General features: G+C 47.1%; 1 protein-coding gene across 1 annotated transcript; it reads right to left on the bottom strand.

Annotated features, from left to right (window-relative positions):
• Window positions 1-1,565: 1,565 nt before the first annotated feature.
• LOC149871258 (membrane-spanning 4-domains subfamily A member 12-like) lies at window positions 1,566-18,764 on the bottom strand. Its single transcript, XM_090034897.1, has 7 exons — window positions 18,644-18,764; window positions 17,432-17,668; window positions 8,797-8,910; window positions 4,486-4,542; window positions 3,005-3,124; window positions 2,345-2,455; window positions 1,566-1,980 (listed from the first exon to the last, which is right to left on the bottom strand). The coding sequence occupies exons 2-7, from the start codon at window positions 17,651-17,653 to the stop codon at window positions 1,867-1,869; spliced, it is 738 nt and encodes a 245-aa protein (XP_089891023.1). The 5' UTR covers window positions 17,654-17,668; window positions 18,644-18,764; the 3' UTR covers window positions 1,566-1,866.
• Between the last annotated feature and the right edge of the window lie 243 nt (window positions 18,765-19,007).

Below are 19,007 nucleotides of genomic sequence, written 5' to 3'. Positions count from 1 at the left end.
CCTAGTAGTGTCACAACTGGGCAGAATTAAGGTCAGTGGCTAGTTTTACAAGCCACAGGATGGAACAAACTGGCTCTGCTTTAATGTGGGCCAGTGGTTTCAGCAGCATGTCAGCTTTGCCTGTATCTATGCCAAGACCAGGCTGCTGACAGCTGCACATGAGCCACTGCTGCTGCCTCCAGCCCCTGGTTCCCTGACTGTGCTTCCAGCTGGCAGGAAACTCCATCGGAGCTGGGAAGATGCACCCTTACTTCCACCAGTGCTCCACTTCCCCAACCCGCCTGCCTCCCATCTGTGGTGCAGCTCCCAACCAGCTAAAAGCTGTGCCTGCACGACAGGCACGAAGAAGAGGGGCTGGAGAAAGCAGCGGCAGTGTGGGTTAAGTTTTCATCTGCCCACCCCTAGCACAGCACCTTGCTGTGTGGCCTTGGCAAGGGCACAGGTAAAACCCTCCAGGTCTGCAAGCCAACTTCAGTGGCTCCATGGTCTGGATCTGGCCTGCAGGTCATACAGTATTGACCCCAGTTATAGCTTGTTTCTTGGTGCCATTTCTGTTCCTTCCTCAGTGAAATGTCTTGTCATCACAAAGAGTGGATCATGCATATGGGTGATATCGTGAGTTCCCTATCTATGTAGGATGAAGGGGCACATTCACAGCTCACCCAATACCTGGGAAGAGGACAGTTTTTGTGGGGCGCTGACTTAGTAGCATGCCCCTGTACTGCACCCTCCCTTGAGTCATGCCCATGGTACTAGAGACCAGAGGCTGGCACTATGACACTGCCTGGGTGGAAGGGCAAGCACCCCATTGGCAAGGGAGAAGCAGATGCACGGTGGGGAGAGCATGGGTTGAGACCACAAAGGCTGTCATTTCTTTTGGGGTCTGAACCAGGTCCCAGGCCACAAGCTCCAAAAACCCTGACTCTTCTGGATTAGCATCAGTTGCCCAAAGGAGGGTACTACTGGCTTGTGAACTTGCCCACGCCTCCTAAATGAGCATGCTCTCAGTGCATGGTTGTCATGGGAGACTCCTAGATGTGCCATGTCCCCAGGACTGTCTCTGTCCCCTCAGAAGAACACTCCCTGCAGCAGCTTCTCTGCCATATTTCCAGGTTGGCATGGATAATCCATGTTTAATATCCCATCAGAGACATGTCAGGGGATATGGTACAGATACACCCCAAGTGATAACAAAGGAGATTGGCCAAGAACAGAGATCTTTCAGCCTCATAATAAGCCTGCGATGAAAGAACCTTCCCTTCCCCTGCGCGGACTTGGCAAAATTCAGACACAAGAAAAAGCAGCCAGTCCATGTAATTAGTCAGATTTCAAGTGGACAATGCAGGTTGTCTGTGCCACAGCTGAAAAAGCTATTGAGTATGGTTTTCCTTAAACCCTGGAGGTGCCACTTTGAGGCGGCAGTTCCTGGCAGTTTAGGATGCAGCCCATACACTTCAGACTTCATGGGTATGGTTGCTGCGGTATCACACAAATGCCAGAGATTAAGAGAGGAACAATCTCAACAGAGGCTTTATTAAAAAGTGAATAATAAAAGAATACCACCTAACATTAAAGGGACTCATCCAGCATCAGAATATCTTTGTGGAGCTTGGTGCACGTGCCTTTCTACAAGGGACCAAAACAGAAAGGACTGCAGAGAAACCGACTGCATTAAAGACAGGATTTTCACAGCAAGAAAATGTTCCTTCTCTGGGGAGATTTGTTTAAGAAACTCATGGATCTGTAGGCTACTAATGTGTCAAAACAAATTAACTGAGTGGAAGAACTGAGATTTCCTTTTTAGCTGAACTGCGACTTATGTTGCTGCAACATTTTTTTTCTCCCTCTGGTTTCTTCTTAGCCTCTCTATTTTGCCAGACTCCTGGGATTGGAAGCTGAACAGTTGTAAGGTGGTGGAGGGACTGCTTCTGGAGGAGGGACTTCAACAGTTAGGCAGGCGTTCTGTATAATGAAGGGAGCCTAGAAAAAAAGAAGTGAGATACCACTAATGTCACCCTCCCCTCTTTGGGCATCATCACACCATTCTCCATCAAGACCACCCTTTTCAGTCCCTCATCCCCCTCTTCTAACTTGCGCACTGAGACACCTTTCTCCGTAGCTTCAAAACCACCACCCTGTCCCCCAGCAACTTCCTTGGCTTCGATCCCCACTGTACTTCCTCAAGCTACTTGCATTCTTCCAACCATTGCTCTTATCTTCCCAAGCCTGCTTGTTAACAGCAAGTGTTGCTTCTCACAGCCAGGGTGAGGCTATTCAACACCAAGTGTCTCACGATACCAACTTCAAAACATGTTGCACAGTTTAGACCCCAGGAAGCACTCACCCTAGGTTGACAACAGAAGATTTGGTACCCAAAATGAGCAACTCTGATTGCAACAACCAACTCCAGGATGCTGAAGATGATGAGCATAGCTATTACCCCATTTTTAGACATCTGTGGGAGGCAAGAACAGAAAATGGTGTGGAAAGCTGAGATAGGAATGGAGAGGTCTAAGGAGGCTCTAGTCTAGTGATGGAAGAAGTAGAACTCCAAAGGAGGAATACTATTGCTTCTCCAACCCCCACAAAAACCCCCTGCCCTTTTCACTAGTGTGGCATGGAAGAAGGAGCAAAGGTCTTTTCTTGTTGTGGCTTGGACACATAACTTGTTTCACCAATATAATCAGCCTTCACACCAGTGTGAACAAAAAGCAGCCAATTATGTAACAGCCCTACTGTTGTCTAACTGATCTAAATCTGGTGTGGTCTTGCCTGGGCAGGGTGGAATGGTGCAGGGGCAGGAATCAAGGGTAAAAATACATAAGTGTTGTGTGTCGACAACAACTGCAGTGCAACCGCTTGCTATAGGCAAACAGACTATTACCTATCTCCTCACCATGCAGAAGTGCATTGAAAGGGTTTGTCTGGGGCATGTCCAGGCATCCAGAACCTTGAACTAGGTACAGTCATTACATAACACCTTCAGGAAGCGTCTGGCACTTACAAACAGTAAATGAGATGCAGTGTATGGCAGGTACCCAGTACACACATCTACAATCATTAGAATTAGCCCCACACTCGCAGCGATAGCGCTGATGATGTTCATCCCCAGGCTGCCTTGCATCTGAAAGAGATAATCAAAAGGCTTGTGCTATGCAAGGTGTTGGAAAAACAGCCACACATCTAGTTCAAATTCAGGACAAACTTTGCAAAGGGACAAACCCTTGTTTTATAAGGGATTCATTTAAAAAAAATAACATCCAATGACTGCTGACACTGGCTGGGCAACAGTATCTTTTTGGTAACCAACTTGGATATCTCAAAGACTTCCAGTTTTTAGCTACCTTTGTGTCTGTGCCCACTCAGGACACAAGTATTGTATATATAGTTTCATAGTTTCTAAGCTTGGAAGGGACCTGAACAGATCACCAAGTCTGACCCCCTGCCCTAGGCAGGAACAAGTTCTGGGATCATAATACCCCAGTCAAATATCAATCCAACCTCCTCTTGAAGACTCCCAAGGTAGGGGAGAGTACCACCTCTCTTGGGAGCCCATTCCAGAGCCTGGCAGCCCTAACCGTAAATTGTAGTTGAAGTCTCCCATGTCAACCATGCACTGAAAGCATGCAGCCTCAGCCAGTTCCTTGGCTAATTCCTGGTTGAGCTCTTGATCCTGATTAGGAGGTCTGTAGTTGACTCCTACTATTGTGTCCCCTGTGCCATGTTCACCACAGATTTTAACCCAGAGGGTCTCCAGTCGTCCACCCTGGGTGCCAATGTTGGCTTGTAGGAAAGTGTAGCTTTCCTTGACATGGAGAGCTACACTCCCCATCCCTTTTATCTGCATGATCTCTCCTGGACAGGGTATAGCCATCTATACCTGGGACCCAGTCATAGGTAGAGTGACACACGCAAAGTTATAATTCATGATTGACAAGCCTGGCTTCTGGTTTTACTGGAGAACCAAAGCATTTTAACTGCATTAGAAGAAGTGGAGCTGATTACTCTCTCTCTCTCTCTCTCTCTCTTTCTCTCTCCCTTTCTCTTTTCCTTCATGATTCTCTGGGAATAAAAATAAGATTCAGAGCATAAGACCAGAAGGGATCACACTAATATTTTTTCTGACCTCTTGGGCACAACAGATATTAAATTACACCCTGTTACCTGTGTACCACACCCATGGAAACTAGAACCATCACAGTTCTCATGAGGAGGAAACCCATCGACTCCTACCTAGAGTTTTTCCTCCCAGAGTATAGGTCTGGGAGGAGAAGGGTGAAGGAACTTATGTACACTTGGGAGCTTATGGGTCACATGCCCCTGATGGCCACATCATGGCTTGAACTGAGAAAAAGAAATACATTGGCTGATGAAAGGAAACCCCTCATGTTTTAGCATTTGATAGATATCCAACATGCCCAAGTAAGCAAAGGCAGTTTGGAAAACACCCCATAGATTGGGGAAGTAGGAAAATGAAAGACTCACATGACAGTCTACGGGATTCTTCTCTGAAGCCACCGAGAGGGATCCAGAAGTAATGAACTGTTTGGAAAAGGAAATGCCATGCATCACACACTTTCAACAAAGAAGTTCCCTCTATTGCCTGCAGTGTGGGGAAGGCTAAATCTTCTCCTGGCAAATGTCATTAAGCAGCAAAAGTCCTTGGGGGAACATAGTTTCTCCTATCCTTTTATCAATCAGTGTCTTCAAGGACCTGGCCATTGTTTGTTCCTTCATCCTGATCATCAGTCCCAAACCTGTAATTTGATGTGGGAGGAAGAGGTGAGGCAGGGTGACAGTGGGAAGGCTAGTTAGAGGTTGGGATGGGGGTTTGGCTTAAAGTTGGAGGTCAATACATACATCTAGTAGGGAAAAATGAGGAACCAATCTGGAACATTGCTCCATCAAAACCAGTATCACATCCCCAGCAGCTACCAGTTACCCTAGATGATGAAAGCATGTCCATGCTCATTGGGTGCATCTACATGAGACACTTAACTGTGCATTAGCATAGTTTACTGCAAGTAAGCATGTGTGTCTACACGTTCACATGCTTACTACACAGCAAACCTCCCTAATCCTGAGTGAATTTGCTACCTGCAAATTTACTTGAGATTGGTAATGGTGTGCAGTCGTGTCATGTACACATGTGACAGGGAGCAAAATCTACTCCTGGTCAGCCATCCAGCAGGGGGAGGGAGATAGCTCCCTGCCCTCAGGAGCTGCCTGCCGCTGGGGTGGGCTCTGCCACAGGAGCCCGGATGGGGACTATGTCCCTCTGTCCTGGTGGCAGTGAGTTCCAAGCCCCCTGCTCCAACATGATAATAAGGATCGCTCAGAACTTGCTCCATGGTCACAGAGCCAGTGTTGGGTGATAATCGTCTCCCAGCACCAGCCCCGCAGTCACAGATCCAGCACTGGGAGCTCCCTACCGGCAGGGGAAGGGGAACCTGTCCCCACCCAGCTCCGCAAGCATGGAGTTGTCAGGGCAGTGGAGAGGACAGGCTGGGGAGCTCTGAACTTATGAAGCTGAGTGGGAAACAAAGTCTTCAGAGCCCCAACCCGGCATGCAGGGCAGGGGCTGGGAACTAGAGCTGTGCAAAGCTTCAGTAGCTGATTCGATTCGGAGGGGATTTGGCCTGATTCAGGGACCGAATCTTCGAATCTGAATTCAATTGGAATACCAATTAAGAGCTTCAATTTGATTTGAAGCATCTGAATCAACTTGGAAAAGCTTTGGAAAAGATTCAGCCACTTTGGAGATTCAGACATAGACTAAACAGGCAGCTGAAACAGCTACCTCCAGCTGGTAAGTCTGTTGGGGTTCAGGGATGGGGGAGGGAAGGGATGTGGGGGAGGGAGGGATTGGGGCTGGGACTGGGACAAACTGCTGAGCTGGGGCAGCGGGTGTGTTACTCGGGGAGGGGGGTGGGGCGGGGCATAGGATGGGGGCACAGCTCGCTCCAAGTGGAATGCAGCAAGCAGCAGCAGGGCATAGCCCCCACTCTCAGCATTGCCGCATCTGCATTGCTCACCCCCCCTACTGCCTGGCAAATGCGGCAGGGCAGAACCCCTACTCCCAGCACTAATGCAAGTATGGCAGTTCTGGGAGTGGGGGCTATGCCCTGCTGCCGCCTGGAGCGAGCCACACCTGTATTGCACCCCCTCCCCCGCACCAGCTGTGCAAGTGACAGCAGGACATAGCTTCCACAGCTCCACTAGCTAGGGCAGGGGCAGGCACAGATGGAGGAGCTGTGGGAGAAGCCCCCATGGCTGCCCTGCATAGCCCCATCCCCTGCCCGGCCCGGCCCAGCCTCCTGGCACTTAAAAAAAAAAGTCCTGCACTCACCAGCTCTCATAGCAGTGATCAGGGCCTCTGAGAGCTCATGACAGAGCCCCAGCCTCACTTGGCACCCATGTGGCAGCTGCCCCGTGGCACAGGAGCAGGGAAGCTCAGCAGGGCATTGCACACTGTCTGGGAGCTGGGGCAGCTCCACCTGTCAGCCGGAGCCCAACACTGTTCAGCCCCAGGAGCCCCAGCTCCCAGACAGCGCTCAGTGCCCTGCCAAGCCACGCTGCACCTGCATGATGTGACAGCTGCTGCATAGGTGCCAAGCAGGGCGGCAAACCCTGCTGGTCCCCACTGTCCTGCACTGCATGGGGGGGCGGGTTCTGCCACAAGTGCCCAGAGGCCCCAATTGCCACTGCTGCAGCTGGTGAATGCAGAGCTTTAAAAAAACAAAAAAAAGCCCCTCATTCACCAGCTGCAGCATCAGCGATTGGAGATTCTGGGTGCTCATTGCAGAGCTCCCCCATGCAGCACAAGGCAGTGGGGGGCAGCAGGGATTGCCTCACCCCTTGGCACCTGCATGGCAGCTGCCCCATGGCTGGGTGTAGCACAGCTTGGCAGGGCAGCACACACTGTCTGGGAGCTGGGGTGGCTCCACTGCTCAGCCCCAGTGGCCCCAGCTCCCAGACAGTGCACTATGCCCTGCCGAGCTGCGCTGCACCTGCACCATGGGACAGCTGCCGCACGGGTGCCAGGGAGGGGGTGGGGGCAATCCCACCTTTCCCCCACTGCCCCGTGCTGCATGGGGGTGCTCTGCCATGAGCTCTCAGAGGCCCCAGTCTTTGCTGTTTCAGCCAGTGAGTACAGGGCTATTTTTTTTTAAGTGCCAGGACTATTCTGGGGTCGGGCAGGGGATTGGGCTAGGCAGGGCAGCCATAGGGGCTTCTCCCATGGCTCCCCCCATCCAGGGAGAGGCACGCACAGCCAGAGGAGTCCCAGGAGAACCTGCAACCACCCAGCTGTGCCTACCTCTCCCCAGCTAATCTGAATCACCAAATCTCTCCGAATCAGCACTGAATCTTCTGAAGCCGATTTGGCTGAATGAATTTGGGACAGTGATCTGAATCTCCGAATCGAATCACCGTCCTCCAAATTGGCTGAATCCAAATCTGAATCAAAGACTTCCCTATTCGCACAGGCCTACTGGGGATTGTCCTGGTCAGGGACAGGTCCCAGCCCCGTGCCCTGATCAGGTGATCAAGGTAGAGGCTTAGAAAAGCTGTGGGTGAAGGGTAGGTCCCAGCCCCCTGCCCCCTGCTCCAAACTGCCAGTGGATCAGAGCAGGGGGCTGGGACCTGCTCTTTCCTTGTAGCTCTTTCAAAATCCCCTACCCCTGATTGAGAAGCCACGGCTAGGAGTTCCCTGTTGCTGGGGCAAGAGGACATTGTCCCTGCCCCAACTGAAGGCTTTCCCCCAGAGCCAGGAGATAGCTCTCTCCTGGCCAGGTGCTCCCTGCCAGCCCCTGGGCTAGCAGCCAGGGGAAGCCTCAAGTTCTTCCCAGTGACAGTAATGGCCCATTGAAGGACTGCAAGTAGTTTAGTGCTAAGAGCAGTAAATCTGCTGCCTAGTCCCTGCATTTGTAGACACCAGCCTGGACACACTTAATCCACAGCAGTTGCTTCAGAGTAAACTGATCCCAGATCAAATGCATGTATAGATGTGCCCATTGAGAAAGCTTCTTCCTAAACACTAGCTGTTAAATTTTATGACCCCAAACAGGAAGATTTAGATTTCTTCCAAATGAGCTTTTTATTATTTTAAAGGGTTAGTCATGAGTAGAACTAGTTGGAAATGTTCTGACAGAGCTTTCCCATTAGAAGGGGACAAACTGTTGAAAGCAAAACTGCTCAGGGAAAGGGACTGGTTTCATAGGGAACTGAATAGTTTCAATAAGTCTCCCCATTAAAAAAATCCCTGAAAAACAAGAGAGTTTTGAAGTTGTTGAAACATTTTCCTGCAACATTGCTCACAGTTTGGGCTCTTTTCCTCTTGATAGGTGCCAATACTGTCAAAACCAAAACTATTCAGGATAACAGGCTGTTTCAGTGAATTTCCTGACTTGAAAAAAAATGATTGTATAAAGTTGTTCAAATCTTTCAGTATTTCTTACTTCAAAATCTTAGTTAATATATACTACATCAGGTAAAAAGATAAGAAGGGTGAACTTCAAATAAAGTGCTTCAATTAATTCATTATGACTATTTAGATTGTTAGTCTGTTAAGTTCTTGCCATATTGGCTATTAATCTAGATTGGAATGGAAGAAAAAAACATAAGAAACTTTGGAAGACAGAAGGTCATTCCCTGCCGAGCTATAAGCATGAATAGTCAAGTTTCACTACCATTAAACCCAATTTCTGCTCCCCTAGTCTTGGAAGCCTTGCTTTAGCAGCCCACACACCCACCATCCAATCTTGTTGCCTTGATCAGTCTCTGTAATCCACTCACCATCAGGCCGCCCCAGAACATGTAACCACTACCGACTGCTAGGGAGAAGTGATAGGAAATTGCAAGAACCACTCCAAAACCAATGTGGATCAGGCCTATCATTATCTGGACAACCTATGAGGAGAGAGGGAGAGGGAGAGAGAAAGCGAGAGAGATGCACATTACCAGGGCTTGTTTTTCCACGGTCTCAGCAAGCATGGACAAGACATTGCAACAAAATTCATTTCCACATACATCACTGAGGCCAAGCAGCCCCTGGTATTCGAAGAAAGATTAAGAATTTAAACAGATAATGAGAACATCCACTGTTACATCAGACAAAGTGGTGGGGTAAATAAGAAAAAAAGGTTCTTCGTATTTCAAGGCACATGTTGGGCCCCCAACAGCAGGGGTCAAGAAGAACCTTCTTCTTCTCTGGAAAGGAGATCACTGCAGAGATTCTTGTAACTTTCTTGGAAGCACCTGGCACTAGGCACTAAACTAAGTGGACTGTGAATTGTTACGATTTTTGCCATCTGCAGAGGAGTTTAAAAGACATAAGGAAAGTTTAAAAGACACACTTCAAAGCACTACCCTTCCCAAAGAAGCAGAAGCTATATGCCAGTTACTTGCCAATTACTATTTTTAATTCTACCAGTCACAAAATAAGAACCACCCAAATGGGCTTAAGTGCTTAAGCTCAATACTATTCTATCCTGTTCAAGTCCCTTTAATATAGTTACTGTAAAATGTGGTTGGGTCCTCCTCTTCCGGCCTACTTTTTTGTGGCTCACCTTTACGAGTAAGATGACAGGGGGCACATCTATGTCACCCTATGGTGACATAGCAACGTGCTACATTGCCATACAGTGTGCTATGGTGACTTAGCGACTACATGATCACCAGCTATGTTGCCATAGCAGCATGCTCCTTGATTATAGTACACCTCACAGGCAATGTGGTGGTGAAATCTAACCATGAGCCACACACACAGTGCAGTAACCACTCATACTGCACCCTGCTATAGTACTTCCAAAAGTACTTCCAAGAGGTAGCAATGTTGCTATACAGTGATGTGAGATGCACCCACTGTGGGACAAGAGCAGATGCACTTACACATTTTCAGAATTTGAAACAGGGTGGAATAGAATAGCACTTAGGCACCTAAATCCACTTAGGCTGTGTGTAGATTCAATGAGGGGCATGTGTGCATGACGCTTTAAAGCAGGTTAAATGCTTTTGCACCACTTTAATGCTGTTGGTGTTTGCACGGGTTGGTGGCGTGTTGTACAGTAATTCCAGCCACTGTAGCAAATTCAGAGGCATAATGCACCTTAACTGACTTGGGGCCCTACAGCCGTGGAGCGAAGCACCAGGCTCCATGCAGCTCAGGGGCTCTGCAGGAAGCCTGTGCAGGCACTCTGGCAGCAGCCTGAGAAGGCAGGCTGTGCCCCCCTCCCCCCCCTCAAAAAGAGGGGAGCCTTATCTTTCTTTTTTTTCCCCTGGAGCCTGCCTGCCTTCCTGAACTGTGCAGGGGCTCAGTGAAATGTATTGGGAATGAGCTATGGACCATTATTTTAAACAAACTCCCCAGGCAACATATATGTGGAAGATTTTAATGGAGCAAGCACTTCAGCTGGTTTGGTGGCAAATATCATCATCATCACATGCAACTTCGTAATAAGCTTCAGCCATGAAATTCTTGCTAGTTTCTCCCCCTGCAAACAGACAAAGCAAATAAAAAAGCCCCTCAATATGCGGTCATTGATAGGGTTCATCTATTTTTTCCAGGACTACATGACCCCATTCCTGGTATGCACCTGTGCCACGAAAGGAACACTTGACCACGTTCCATTTCTATGGCTTGATCTAAACCTCACCACAAATAACTTCTGATTTCTCCCTTTCACTTGCCTTCTACCTTTAAGTCCTGCTTAGGGAATTCCACTTATAACTTATCCCCCATTAGCTTTTGGCTAATTACTCAAAGGCCTTGTCTACACAGCAAACTTACCTCAGCTGGCAACGGTGCCCTCGGGCACCCATATAGCCCCACTTCAGGCAAACCAATAAGCATTGCTGACTGAGTCAATTAACCCACAGCACTGCTAATTAGTCCTGTAGCTGCATGGTCCCCCTCCCCCAGATGTTCCACCTGCGGCCCTGTCCTAATCCTGGCTAGGGTCCTGCGGCCACACATTGCGGCCCCGGGCCCCAAGCCCCACCTGCCTCAGCCAGCGCCTGCCCCCGGGTACAGATATGGGGGGCACGGGTCCACCCTGCTGCCTGGGAGTGTGCATGGCAGTGGGGAACTGGCCTCCCCCTCCCCCTTCCCCGGACAAGCCACCCACAGCCCCGTCGTGCTCCCTACTGGGACGTGCCCCCAGGAGGGCCCCAAGCCCCACCCGGCTGGGCAGCAGCCCCAGCCCTGCCCTGCTCTCTCCCTACAGGGGCCTCAATCTCCCTCCCTGCCCCCCCACCCTACCCTTACCTGCTGGAGCTGGTCTGCAGGTTGCTTGGGGCCACATGCATGTCTACACATGTGGCGCCCCCTGTCTTTCCACCTTCTTCCTGCTCCCTCCCAGCTCCCTGCAGGCTGGAACTGTGCCAGCCTACACGGAGCTTATTGCAAAATGGCCAAATCTATGGGTTTCTCTCGTAAAATGAGAAATCTGCGTTTGCCTCTGGTAAAAGGCAAAATCTGTGGTTTACTCTGTTTTTTTTCTGTGGGAAAGAGAAAACCCAGATCCCTGCGTCATGACCAAACACAACTGTATGGTTGCAGACGTTGTCAAAAATGGTCAGTCAGGCAAAAACCTGAACCCTCATTGAAGGAGGGTTCATCTGATGACATTTCATAATATAGCATCTTCTGTAACTTGTGTGTGTGTTGCCTGTGTCAGAACAACAATATAACCTGTGAAAAGCAGATGACCCCCTGCTGAACAGATGATCTAATGCTAAACTTAAAGATAGCCTTTTGCTGACAGTAAGCAAAACCATTAATCTTTTGCTGACAAGGTTAACGACAGAACCAGGTTCAGACAGTCTAGAGTGGTCTTGCGTGTCTTGCAACTTTGTAACCACAAACAGAAGAGCTTGAATGCGCACAAAGCTGTGTAACGGTTAATGTATAAATATCGAGCTGTAAACTCAGGTTGTGGGGCTCTTTTTTCTTTGGGCATTGAGCACCCCTCTGCAGAGCAATAAACTTGCCACAGACACTCCCTCATTCTTTGTGAATTGATCGCAGCTAGGAACGAGCCCAGAGATGGGCGTGGCCAGTGCTCATCAGTGTATGAGCGCACCCTTCGGTGTATGGGTGCTACACAGGAGCTGACCAGTTTCCACAACACCTGCCAGCCTCCAAGCTGTTGTCAGAATGAGAGGGAGAAAGGGAGCAGAGGAAGTTCAGTCTGGGGTTTTTTCACCCCCTGTTGGAGGGTGGAGCAGGTGTATTGGATCCCCCTCCAAGGATGGGGTGGGGGCTTTAGTTCACCCAACCCACCCTCCAGCACTGCCTGGGCAACCCCTAGAATGAGCTCCCTCTGCTCCTTTCCCCACTCCCCTTCTGAAAGCAGGGCCAGGTGGCAGAGAGTGGGGGCCATTGCTAGGGGAACCCGGCAGCCAGCAACTAGATTGCCTCCCCCACCCCGTCCACCCCACCACTCCCCCCAGAATCAACAGGGAACGTCTGCAAAGTGTTCTAAGTTACAGGGGGGAGCTGAACTTTTGTCTGTGCCCCTAGTTTCCCTTTTTCATCCCAAACCTGTTTTATGTCTTTCTACACCTGGCCAGACATTTGACCAATTAGTGTTGTTACATTTGGAATGGAGTCTCATAGTAGCTCCAATAAGAGAGGATCCCCACAATAGTTTAACAGGGCCAGACACAATGCGACTGTGTGGCACTGATGCATTCTGAGTAGCTTTTGTTCTTTCTCTTAATGGTGCATCTATTTTGCAGTTTTACAAGGCCTCGATTAACAAACCTCATTTGATGGTGCTTATGGTGATGCAGGCGAGGTATGCAACTCTAAAATCCCATCTTTGCCCTCTCCTCCACATTTTGTAAAACCTGGACATGTAGACTATGCTGCCATTTGTCTGTTTCTTTCCAGCAGTACTGCTCCAAGGCTGCAAACAGATGTTGTATTTCTCCCAGGATAAACCATTTGATCCTGGGACAAAGTGTGATAGTTCAGGCATCCATTTCCATTGTCACAGGATAAATCCTAAAAAGGTTCACAGGATAAGAAGTACTACCAGTTGATCCCAAGACGTGCAAAGTGCATCTGAAAGGTTGTCCTGGGATTGCATCCTTGAATCAATGCAGTATATGCAGATGCTCACTAAATCCTGATTAGAAGGGCAATGTGCATATGTACACAGGCACAGATATACATGGACATTTCTGTTCTGAGACAAATACTAGCACAGCTTGCCCATGGACAAATGCGATCTCTATTCCTAGCCCCATTGCAATGTGTTCTTTTTCCCTTTCCTGAATGAAGACCTCAAGTCCTCTTCCCACAGCCCCCTTCCCACCCTCCCTTCCCTACAAAAAACACTCACCCTCATGTTTGAAGCAGAACTTTGACTCTTTAAGAACTGCAGACTTAATTGTTAGATTTTTATGTGCTAGTTCAAAAATATCCAATGGGTTTTTCCCCTTAATTTTTCTTTTTGCTTCCTCATGTCATTCCCAACCATCCATTTTGTTTACATTTGCAGCTACCTGGATTACTTCCTACTAGCGCTACTTGTGATTGTTCAAGTCACATAGCAGGGATTTGTGGATTTGTTTTTTCAATAACAAGTTTCCAAAACAAAATTAAGAACAATTCAGTGGAGAAATTTTGCACAAAGCAAAAACTGAAGCAGTCTTCAAAGGTTTCCCTCCATAAATATGTAATGCTTACTTTTACTAAATCTGTTTTACTGCTTGCTTTATCCAGCTGTCACCAGCAGAGGGTGGAAGAAACCAAACATCATGTTAGATCCCTGGCTGTGACCTAGAAGTAGCAGGACAGTGGAATTCAACACAGTCCAACTCCTCCTTTGATTTAGTTTGGTAACAAAAAGACAAATCAGTATCACACCATTGAACTCAGAGCTGCACATCGTGTACTAGCTAAGCACGTAGCTTATGTGTTTGCTAAGAGGAAGAGGATCTTGTTGCAATGCGTGTTCACAGAGTCATAGAAAAGTGGGGTGGAAAGGATCTCTAGAAATCATTTAGTCCTACCCCCTGCCTGAGGAAGATCATTCCTATTCAAACCGGCCTATACAAATCCATTGCCTAATCTATTAGTAAACTACACAGGCAACTCTGACACAACCACAAGATGCAGCACCCTAATCTTTCATAGGAAAAGCAAAAGGACCACAATAGCCAACATCATGCTGCCACAAAGGTTGTTAAATGCTTGAGAGATCCAAGGAAGAGGCCAATCCACCCCTGCTACAGAGGAAGGCAAACCTCTCCCCTCCTCCACACCTCAAGATACATGACATCAACCTCTTCCCCCTTGTCCAGGTGATAGGTCACCTGGTCGTAAAAGGAATTTAATCCCAATTCAATCTGACAACTTGCATGTTTAAAGAGCCAGACATGACCCCAGATACCTTGTTAAACTGGGACTGCAATACTTAAATCCAAGAGGTGCTGAGGCCAATGGGAGTCACTCAGCTTCCAAACCAGGGTAAGCAAAATCAGAATCCGCTCCCTGTCCCCAGCTTTTAAGCCTCATACTGAGTGACCCCAGCACTGCTGTTGTACACAGCAGTGATTTTTGCAAAGTGATCGCTCTAAAAAAGTCTGCCTGACAGAGCCTCCTCCAGCTCAGTGGTCTGGGGAAAAGAAAGAGAAAGCATAAGAAGGTAACTTATATTCAATTACTTTTGAAATAACTGAATTATGCATGAATACCCTGCTTTATGCTTTAGCAATAGCTAGATGCCTGCTGAGTCTATAGGTCTTATGAAGCCTCCCAACATGCTGCCTGGCAGTCTGTGGGATGGATGGTGTTCAGTTCGCTGTCTTGCTTAAGCTGCCTATGCCCTATCACTGAGACAACTGAAACTGGGTTTTACCACCCTGCTGAAGCTGCAGTACAATCACGGGTACTTGCCAGGCAGTGGCAGCATTTGGTTTCAAACACTGATTGCCATTGATTCTTCTTTAGTTACTTGCTTATACTGGGGCTGATCCAAAGCCCTTTTCTGTCAGCAGAAAGCCTCAGCCTGGCTTCAGCAGGCCTAAACACCACAGTCATTTACAGGAATCCTGGGTACCTGTAATGTTCAGTCCTTTTCGAATGGATACAAGCAGCTAACCTCCTGACCCCCTCATTTCCATTTTCATTCACTTAACATACAAACTGCTGTGCCCTGCCATTGCTGTGAATCCTCTAGCCCAGCACTATACAGAAAGGTCTTATAGGGAACAAATTTGGACTAGTTTTCATATAAACAGAAGCTGCCTCCTAAACAGTGTCTTTTCTTGGTTGGTTTATGCTCTTAAATGTAAGCCAGGTGAACGCAAGTATGTGCTCCCCTCTCCATATAGAAGGGATGGGTGGCCAGGCAGGAGTGCCGTGAGAGAGAGATGTAATACCGGCCCGGCCCCTCTATTCTCTATAGAGTCAGGCCAGGACACCAATAGTTTCACTATATACAGGTTTATTAATATACATATATACATACACAAACACACACACACATATATGTTTATGTGTGTGCATCTGTATATATGTATATATATACACACACACACATACATATACATGTGTGTATATACGTACACATGCATATATGTATGTGTATATATATATACACAACACAAACACACACACACACACACAACCCAAAAAGTGATATTAATAAATATATACAATATATACTTTACATATAAGGCTATATTCTATAATTGGTAACTAGGAAACTATAATACCACTAATGGACTCAAACCCAGCACAGGTAAGTAACTGAGCTGAACCAGGCAAGCACAGGTAAGTCCAAATAATCAACGAATTAATATTGGTGAACAGCAAATAAATACTGGCAAATCACTGGGCGGGTGGGTGGAGGGGTATCAAGAAGAGATTTAAAAAGACAGGTTAAAATATATATACAATATACAACATTTAAACAACAACTCACGTTAAAAATAACAAACTATAAGGCGCTACCTACAAAATATGAGGCTCCTGCACACCCTTGAGGGTATCAACATCACTGTGAGTACTGGAGATGCCTCTTTGATGTTAGGAGCTTTAGTGCATCTCCAAAAGGGGAGAAGAAAGGGGCCCCAGTACCTTTCAGCCCCTCTCAGGGCTGCTGGGGACCTTTTCCCCACAGGGCCCTCTGCTAGACACACTTCCAGGGGCTTGCTCCTCTGTGGGAACCCTTTCCCCGATAACTCACAGCTCTGATGGGTGATGTGGGGTCCTTGTCACCCCAGTCCGGGTTTCTTTCAGCTGACACAGGCACAAGCCTCTGGCTCCTGCGAGCCTGTGATCCCTTTGCAGCCCTATGCCCCACTTCAGGCACCGAGGGCTCTACCTGGTACTCATGGTTGGAGGCACAGGCCACCTTCTGCAGCTCCGAGAGTGGGTACTTTGTTCCAGGAATCAGTTTCTTGGCTTGATTAGCTTAAAATGGCTTGTAGAGTAGAGTTTTGTAATGGTAAGTTCCTCTGGCTAGGCTATTGTCAATTAAGAGCCAGAGGTGCTTGGTTTATCATTCATACTTGCATTCATTCAAGGGACTGCCCAATATAGCAAATTTTATCACTTTACACTTACAATTTCAATGCAGGTTTTAACAATGGTCCAGGGTGTAACTTCATTCTACAGGGAGTACATCCCTTAAGTGTTTAAAAGTATAAAATATAAAACAGAAAATGCCATGGTAAAGATGAGACAGATGAAATGTAAATAAAAATGCACTGGGAGAAATATATAAAAATGCAATGTGAGGTAGTGACTATCAAAAGTTACTGGGGACAGTGAGTGAGTTATTAACACCAGGATATATTTACAGTCTTTGAAGTGGATATTTTAGTTATTTTGTTTTCTTTAGTGACACTCAGCTTTAATTGATATGTAGATATAGTTTCTAGGTTTCTGTTATAAAAAGCCACTTCAGGTTTCTGGCTTGCTCTCAGTCTTCCCACACCCATGCAATGAGTGTGCTAGGTCTCTGCCAATATTTAGAAGGAAAAGAAATGCACAAAATGGGGAGGTAGGTGCAGGCAAAAAGGAGCTTCTGTTATATCAATGTCCAGAAGGGAAGTGCACAAAGGGGGCTTTCTGCTACAAGCTGAAGAGCACCATCTAATGGTGCATTGAACTGTGCAGTGCTGGTCATTCTTAGCAGTTCAGCAGCTGCTGCTCTACATTGCAAAATTATCTCACACCACCAAGATGCATTTCTGGACTGTACAAAAAGGTTGTACATCAACATATGCATCTGTGAATGTTCTCATTATTCTTGAATGTGGCTAATATGTTTCTTGTGTGTGAATGTGCACACACGCACACACACACACACACAAATACACATAAGTATATATATAAAAAGGTGTATATCACAACCTCAGTACAATCATGTGCCACTGAGATGCAGAGGACAACGGCTGGTAGAATACTTACCCCAAGTGCCTTGTGCTCTGCTTTGAGGTAGTTTTCCAGGATCTGTGGAGACTGATTTACTGGGCTCAGGGTGACTAGCTGCTGGTTCTCCAGTTGCACAGTTTGCATTGGTATCGCAGAGGTCTGTAGCATTACTACAGGCTGGTTATTGGCACTAGAGGTCATAGCTTGGGGCACCTGGACAAAGTGCTGGCCCCCACTATTGACCATCACTCCTGCCATGGTGATGAGGAGAGGCTGAAAACATACAAAGGAGACACATTGATTATTGATAGTGCTAGGGGGAGAGAGAAACAGCTAATTCATGGGCAAAATGGATTGCAGTGTGAAAAGCTCCTGTAAGAGACAGCAACGATCCCACTTGTGGGACCATGATGAGAATCCCTGAGCTGTCTGCTCCAAAACCACAGGCATCTCCTCTTTCAATGAACCTCGTACCCCTTTTACAGGCTGGCTACTCAAAGACCTCACAAACACCAGGACACACTGTCTTCTAGTGTCTCTTGCTAGGAGAAAAGGGGAAGGAGAGAAATGGAGAAGGAAAGGTAAAAGGAGAAGTCAACTCAGGTATGAAAATAAGATAAATGCATAGAGGTGGATCAAACAGCATTTTTGTACAGTGGCGTATGTTACACCAGGATCTGGAGCAGACAGATGAGCAACAAATGTCCTGGCAAAGTAGCACTCAGTAGGTGCTATTATTGATCCTTGCCATTAGGTGGGCGATATTCTATTTGTCTTAAACAAAAATAGCTACACTGAGATGAAACAAACAGGAATTGGGAAATTCTACTTGTATGCTCATACAATTTATACCAGTGTGGTTTTACCCCCAGTTTATTTCAGCATAGACTTCAGCATAAATATTTGCATCTTTGACCATTCCTCTTTTTATATCATCTCTAAGACACTCAGATTGCAGCTGAGGAGGGAGTCTCAAAGTGAAGGTCAGGCAGTGGTGACTGAGCAATTGCTTTCCATCAAGGGTGTCAAACATGCGAGCTTCATCTGGCCCACAGAACAGCTATATCCAGTGTTGCATTCTTATGATGCTATATTGTGTCTTATACCAGGCAAAGAAGGCTAAGACACAGTTGTCCTAAACTAAAGGCAAGTTTATTAAACCCTAACAGATACAATTCTAATTAAAACTGAAGTAGCAGTAGCAGTTTAAAAAAATTAGATTTGTAGCCAGTCAAAGCAGATGCTTACCACGCCGAAATGTTGCAAGCACAACTTGATCAGGCTATGAAGTCTTGTCCAGGGCTTCTGGCTCCCACCTCTGATGTCAAGACAGGATCTTGGATTGATGACAGGATCTCTTCAGGTTTTCTTCAGGAGTGTTTCAAAGGGTACAATCTCTCCCCTCTCTATATAGCTTGCATTTCTTTGTACATAAAATTAACATAAGCCTTCCTCCTAATGCATATTCATAATCTTGCTTTTGTTTGCCAAATATGGTTACTTTTAACTGAAAATTTCTATTCCAAGATAATATCTTCATTCTTTGGTAGGGGTAGGTTTTGCTCTGATTGTTCCTCTTTCTCCCAGGTTATATTTATTCAATTTAGTTAGC

This window comes from Crocodylus siamensis, chromosome 2 (assembly GCF_052110815.1).
Source record: "Crocodylus siamensis isolate JL-2025a chromosome 2, ASM5211081v1, whole genome shotgun sequence".
Lineage (NCBI taxonomy): Eukaryota > Metazoa > Chordata > Crocodylia > Crocodylidae > Crocodylus > Crocodylus siamensis.
The sequence above is the reverse complement of the archived record's forward strand: the minus strand, read 5'-3'. Positions and strand labels throughout refer to the sequence as shown.

What these genes read in the sequence shown, in the direction of transcription:
- LOC149871258 (XM_090034897.1), bottom strand. Translation starts at nt 17,653, where the DNA reads ATGGCAGGAGTGATGGTCAATAGTGGGGGCCAGCACTTTGTCCAGGTG. An exon ending in TGTTCTGGGGCGGCCTGATG is followed by an intron (nt 4,543 to 8,796) that starts GTGAGTGGATTA and finishes TTTTCCAAACAG; the next exon opens with TTCATTACTTCTGGATCCCT. An exon ending in CTGCATCTCATTTACTGTTT is followed by an intron (nt 2,456 to 3,004) that starts GTAAGTGCCAGA and finishes TGCCTCCCACAG; the next exon opens with ATGTCTAAAAATGGGGTAAT.